At 21.1% G+C, this 7,587-nt stretch overlaps 1 protein-coding gene across 1 annotated transcript; it reads left to right on the top strand.

Moving 5' to 3' along the window:
- Positions 1-1,105: 1,105 nt before the first annotated feature.
- Positions 1,106-7,587, top strand: Bm11556 (Uncharacterized protein; the record flags this gene model as incomplete). The annotated part of the gene is made up of 10 exons (XM_043080754.1): positions 1,106-1,227; positions 3,020-3,120; positions 3,870-3,940; positions 4,342-4,438; positions 5,270-5,381; positions 5,696-5,778; positions 6,047-6,167; positions 6,570-6,714; positions 7,015-7,173; positions 7,396-7,587. 10 exons carry the CDS (start codon positions 1,106-1,108, stop codon positions 7,585-7,587), a joined length of 1,203 nt encoding a protein of 400 aa, XP_042936688.1.

Consider the following 7,587-nt stretch of genomic DNA (forward strand, 5'->3'; position numbering starts at 1 on the left):
CTAAAAAAGGTTAAAGGTTAAAGAATGAAGATTTGCTAAATAAATAATGAAGAGCAAAAAAAAAAAAAAGAATAAAGATTAAAGAACAATGAATACAGAACAAAGAATAAAAAATAGATTAAAGATTAAAATGAATAGTTAAAAAAAGATAAAAATTAAACAATATGGAATAAAATTAATGATTAAAGAGCATTGAATGAAAATTACAAATTAACAACGAAGGAAGAAGGAATAAAGAATAAAATTGAGTATAATAATAATAATAATATCAGTAATTGTAGTGAAAATAATAATGATCATATTGATAATGATAATGATAATAATAATAATAATAATGATATAATCAACTTATTATTATAAAATTATACATTTCTAAAATCATAATTTTGTTAATGCAATTTTATTTGATAAAATAATTGTTTCATAGCAAAACGATAATTATTGTCCTTTAAAATGAAATAATACTGTCATCTTCATTATCACTATCATCATCATCATCATCATCACCAGTATAACTATTATCGGTGTCATTGGCACCTCCTTGTTCACAGATGGCATCATTGTCACACATATTCGATGGGATGGGTTTGCAACAACAACATCATCGGTACTGCTTACGCCTTCAGCCAAATTCACTTTTCACAACTCATCAACCTCTGTAATACACTCCTGCATCTTCTATTAATTATATATTTACTATTTGTTGACAATAAACAGATTGTTTGTTGTTATTTACTATTACTAACTATTGCTTAATATTACTTTTATTACTGTTATTATTTCGAGAATTGATACGAATATTTTGAATACTAACACGAAAACAGAGCAAAAGTCAATATTGTTGACCTCATATCGATCGCACATTATTTTTGATCACATATATCTACACTATTTTTAAGGAACTATATTAATCCTATTAAATTGATTAAAATTCTCAAATAGCATATAAACTGAAAAAAAAAAAAAAATTTTTTTTTCATAATTTACTGATTTTCTTCCTATCATAGATAAGCGGTAAATTTTTATATTTTCCGACTGAATTTTCGGAAAAAGAGGAGAACGAAAGAATAAACAAGTAAACAAAGAAAAGAAGCAAAAAACATATATGATGTTTTCATTAATACCATTCTTGCGATTAATATGTATTATATCATCTGTTAATCATTCAGTGATAACAAATGCATTTGCTGATAATGAAACTTTATTGGAAAATTATCGGACCACTGGGTAAGTTAATCTTTTGATCGTTTCTCTTTCTCTTTCTCTACCTACAGTTTTTTTTTTTTGATAAATTTAAAGTTTTAAATTTTATGAATATAATATTAAAATTGGTTAGAAACAATTGAAATTGATTAAAAATATTTTATAATAACTTTTGTGTTAAAGTTTAATTCGTATAATACTGAAATCGATCAAAAATCGATAAACATTTATTACTCCATTTTTCTCGCTATAAACATCCCAATTAATTTCAGTTTCCGAATTCTTTGCAAAAGAATAATTAGTTGATAAAAAGTTATCGACAGCATCTCTCTCTCTCTCTCTCTCTCTCTTTCATCTTTCTCATTAATCCGTTAATTTATCAGTGAGATTCACTCACCTAAATTAATTGTTTCGTATTTTCTATGATTTCGTACAAAATTACATTATATTAATTATTCAAATTTGCATATTATTTACTTAAGTTTAATGGATATAAGTTTTTTTAAGATGAATTTTGTTTATAAATTTTATTAAAAAAAAAAAAAAAAGAAAATGAAACATTAAATAATCTGCTAAATGTTTAATGTCTTAAACAAGGAGGAAATAGTCGTACACTTTTGAAGTTTAACGCGACTTTTCGCCTTCTTTTATTTCAATTTTATTTATAATTTTTGGATAGCATTTTAAATGATTTTTATATTATTATATAGTAAATATTATATTCGATTTGCATTCAGATTTGACACATTTAAAATTATTATAACTCTTGAAATTATAATAATATCGAACTGTTTCTATTCGTTTTTAATGTTCTCAAATCACTAAAAAATTGTTAACATAATTTAATTTATCTATTCATGAATTTCATATCTTGTTTTGTTTAGTAATCTAGTTTGCAACTCCTTTTTTTTTTTTTGATTTAATAAAAAATTATTTTAATACATTTAACTGCCCATACATCCACAAAATCATTTCTGATAAAATATAATATGAAGAATTAACTTTCCGATTTGCTAGGACAATCCTTTTATTGATAACAAATTTAATAAAAATGCTGGATCGAAATTAAATTAATCTTTGGTAATGATTTCAAATTAAAAAAAAAAAAAGGAAGATTTTTAATCTTTAAATTACTTGTCCACAATACATTGAAAAAGATTTTAATTTTGGAATTGCTTCAATTAAATATAAAAAAATTTACTTATTTATTTCCCAGTCTGCATTTATTATTTTGCACTTTTGGAGATGGAAAAAGGAAAATTAGGAAGGAAAAGTTAACTAACTGCTCCAATTGATATTTCTCGAAAAAAAAAATAAACTTTCTCGAATCTGCAACAAAAACTATATTTATATTTAAAAATGCAAAATTATATTCATAAGACGAAATAACAACAACAACAACAACAACAAAATAATTACCTTAGATAATTATGCAGATGTGAAACAGTTTTGTTGCTAACCCAGATAATTTTCAAAAAATCTTTCTTGAAATTTCCGAAGTTTTATTTAATTTCAAAAAAAAAAAAAAATCACTTAATATCATAATGATATATTATTTTAACTTTTTAAGTTAATAAATCTGCACTTAGTCATTTTAAAAAAAAAGAAAAATTAAAAAAAAAGTACAGTCAATCTACTTTATTTTAAATTTATTTAATCAAATTAAGATTAATTACCACAAGATGTAATGGAATTAAATATGCTTTTATTATGATAGTTTTATTTTATAAATAAAATAATTTCTTGTTTTTGAGAAAGAATTTTGTTTAATATGGAAACAATTAAAAATTTTTTTCTTTTCAAAACAAAATTTAAGACCTGATAGATCATCAAGAAAAATTGATTTGCCGAAGCGAAAGGATCTATTGAGTGATCGTGAAATTGTCGACAATTTATTACGTAATTATCGATTTCCAGGTATTTTACATACTTTTACAATAATTTTTATTGACAAATTATCAGAAAAAAAAAAAAAAAAAGAAAATGGAAGGAAGGATTAGTCGAATAAGATTGTAAAATTTTCTTTAAAAACTAAAATTCTATACTTACTATTTCCGGATTATTAAAAGATTTTATTAAATTTTTGAATTATACAGATTTACAAATGCAAATAAATGGAAGAAATAACTTTGCTTAAATTTAATAACTAATTTGAGTATGTCAAATCAATGATAACTTAATGACTTTTATGATTATTTCACGTTTCACGAGGGCCATTTCATTTATATAAATGAATTAATAGTCGTTCTTTTTGGTTAGCGTTTGTTCTTGCTGTAAAATCCGTAATTAATATTTCCGGTATGAATTTCCGGTATATATGATGCATAATGTTGCGGAGCTTATCTTGCTAATTCTGATCTTTGCTTTTTTTTTCTTCGTCTCTCTTTCTTCATTATTTATAAAATTTGAAAATATCAAAAAAAAAAAAAAAAAATTGTATAGATATATGTACTACACTTTTCACGTGCGTGCACATTTCACGTATACGTAAATCTTGTCAAATATTTCTTTCATCTTCAGTAATAAATGTTACAAAAAGTTTGTGACAATTTGCTTTACTACTTAAAGAATGCAAAGTTTTCCTTCCGTTTTTTTCTTTTTTTTTTTGCTTCTTAAATTTTGCTTTTTGTTAATTAATTAATTAATTAAACATTTATCTGTTTCAGATTCATCAGATAATGTAACCGTTGCTGTACATATTTCAATCGATCGTATATTAAATGATATGGAACATGAAGTTAGTAAAGATTTTGTTTCGGAATTAAAAAATTTTCTTTCTTTCTATTTTCAAATGGAATTATTATTAATTAATTTTATTTTGCAATGATTGAAAAGAAAAAAAGGAGAGAGAGAGAGGTAGTGAGGAAAAGAGAGACAGACAAATAAGGTAGAAAGAACACAGTGAAATCTAATATTTTTATTGTAAATAAATAAAAAATGCATCCATTTTTAAAAGTGAAGAGACATTGGATACTTTTGTTTGTATAATTGTGTGATAATATGTTTATATATAATTTACGTATAAACAAAATGTTTACGTGTAAACAATGCTAACGTAAATTGTTGAGAATTTTATAAAAAACTAAAAACAAAACGAAAAGAAAGAAACTTTTTTTATTTTTTAAAATATTATTGTAGTGCAATTTTTGGTTAACAATAAGACAAAAATGGGTGGAAAAACGATTAATTTATGAAAAGGAACGACCGAATGGTGCACATATCCGATTGCGCTCAAGTAATTCATTTCATTTCATTTTAATTTTTTTTTATTTTACAGATTTTAAGATAATTTTTTTAAAAAAAAAAAGTTACCCAGAGAATAGAAAAAAATAAAATTATTCTCCCGTGCATTGTGTTACCTATCCATGGGATATATTATTATTATTATTATTGCTATTATTATTGTTATTATCGTTATTGTTATTATTATTATTATTATTATTATTATTATTATTATTATTATTAATTATTATTATTATTATTATTATTATTATTATTATTATTATTATTATTATTATTATTATTATTATTATTATTATTATTATTATTATTTTTTTATTATTATTATTATTATTATTATTATTATTATTATTATTATTATTATTATTATTATTATTATTATTATTATTATTATTATTATTATTATTATTTTTATTATTATTATTATTATTATTAATATTATTATTATTATTATTATTATTATTATTATTATTATTATTATTATTATTATTATTATTATTATTATTATTATTATTATTATTATTATTATTATTATTATTATTATTATTATTATTATTATTATTATTATTATTATTATTATTATTATTATTTTTTATATTATTATTATTATTATTATTATTATTATTATTATTATTATTATTATTATTATTATTATTATTATTATTATTATTATTATTATTATTATTATTATTATTATTATTATTATTATTATTATTATTATTATTATTATTATTATTATTATTATTATTATTATTATTATTATTATTATTATTATTATTGTCATTATTGCTGTTATTTTGTAAAATTATTTAATAACTGTTTTTAGGCTCTTATATTTGGAACCCATTAATTACAATATTAAATGCATTGGAAATTCGAATGATTGGAAAAGAGGAAGTGGAATTGCATAGCAATGGAATGGTGGAACTTACACAAAAGTTTATATAAACTTCCTTTGGTTTAAAACTTTTTTAAAATTTATATCATCACTTCTTTTTCTATCTTTAATAGAATTTACTTATATATGTATAAATTATTCAGGTGAAAATGATAAACGGAATGAAAAAGATTAGATAATATAAATAGAAACGGAAATAGTAATAATAATAATAATAATAAAATAAATGTGCACATTTCAAATAAAATTCTCTATAATAAATTTAAATAAAAAAAAAATTTTTTTTTTAAATTCTTTTGTTGTAGTTTTCGTTATTTCATATAATAAAAGTTGTGGTAATAATTTACATTAAAGATTATTGGTGAAAACGATGGAAATTCATGAATTACATTCATTTCCATTTGATGAACGAAATTGTTCACTAATCTTTCACAACGGTAATCATTTTTATTTCTATCTTTCTCAAACAATTAATTTTTTTTTAAAAAAAAAAGAGAAAATTAAAGTTTAGAGCAATTTAGCTTAATTTATAGAAAAAGAATTGATGTGGAAAATTTAAAATATTGAAGCAAAAAAAAAAAAAAAAAAAGGAAGGAATCAAATTAAATTTCATTTTTTGGTAATTATTGTAAATGAAATGATTGAAAATTGATGATAAAATTTGTTCTATTGTTTTTTCTCATAATTTAAAAATAATAATTTTAGAAGATTCACGAGCTCAATGGACAGGAATAACATCAATTACAGTATCAAAACTTGGCTGGGGTATTTGGATAGTACTTGGTTGTGAACGTATTGGTAAAACTATTATCCTAAGTCTAAGAAGGTATTTCTTTTTTTTTTTTTTTTTCTAAAAAGTTTGAAATTTGGATTTTTTTTTTTTGTTTTGGATTAAAAAAAGAAATTAAAGTAAATATATAAAAAAAAAAGAAGTTTTCATATTTTCTTCTTGCCTTGAAATTTAACTTTAACTTTGAAGTTAAATAAAAAAATATGTAAAGTATGCAAAATTTATATCAGAAATTTGATCGCTTTCAATCCTTTAAAATTAAAAATTGCTGTTTAATTCAAAGTCTTTCAAATTTCCGCTTTTTTCTTCTTCAACTTTCAGTCATTTATTCATACATTAATTGCCTTTCATTAGTTATATTTCAAATCATTATCATTATTATTGTTATTATTAATTAATATTGTTATTTATTATTATTATCATTAATTATTATTCCAGATCAATAATGATTTGGATCTGGACACTATATGCGCCAACAACAATCCTATTTTTTTGCTCATGGTTATCACTTTGGGCTGCAAGTAATTCGGCCAAGCATCGTTTCGTTATCACTACTACAAGTTTTTTCACTATACTCATCATTGTAAATACTTATTTTATTGTTCAAAAAAATAGAAAAAAAAAGTGAGGAAAAAAAAAAAAGACAAAAAATATCTCATAATAATTATTATTTTTGCTATTATTTATTTATTTTTTTCAAATTTAAGACATCCAAATATGTGTAAAAAATACTTTTATGAAATTGCAAAATTTTTCAAAACAAATTTCGATGAGTTTTTTTTATCAAAAACCATATAATATGCATAAATTGAAACTTGAAATAGATAATTTGCTCAGGTTAATAAATTAATCTTTAAGTATCATTCTTAAAAATATCTTTTAGGCTATCAGTAATAAATGGAATGTTACACGAACATCATATCTAAAAGCAATTGATATTTGGAATTTGCAAATTATTGCATTTGCTTTTTTTATCGTTCTCCAATCTGTTTTTATGACTAAGAAAGTAGTGGAAAAACAAAAAATATCGAAACGAATATATGTAAATTTTTTTAATTATAATTTTAGCATTTTTTTTTTGCTTTATTATTTCCGATTTTTAGCCAAAAATTTTAAATGCAATTAGTGCTTTCAGATCAATCTATTTGTTTATGGGCAATAACAATGATAATAACAACAAGAATAAAATAACAGTAATGATAATAGTGATAGTAATAAAAGAGCAAATCAAAATTCAACTATAATGTATTTGAAATTTTTGTAGAATTTTGGTGATGAATGTAATGAGAAGACACAATGGTTCAATGAAATGCCTTATTATGCGCATTTACCGGAACGACAACCAGCAGCTTTGATAAAAATTGTTGATTATATTTTTCGAATTATACTACCAATTATTTTCTTAATCATTTGCACTGTTTATTTTATTCATTATACTTATCTCAATAAAAGTTAA

Source organism: Brugia malayi (assembly GCF_000002995.4).
Source record: "Brugia malayi strain FR3 genome assembly, contig: Bm_v4_Chr3_scaffold_001, whole genome shotgun sequence".
Lineage (NCBI taxonomy): Eukaryota > Metazoa > Nematoda > Chromadorea > Rhabditida > Onchocercidae > Brugia > Brugia malayi.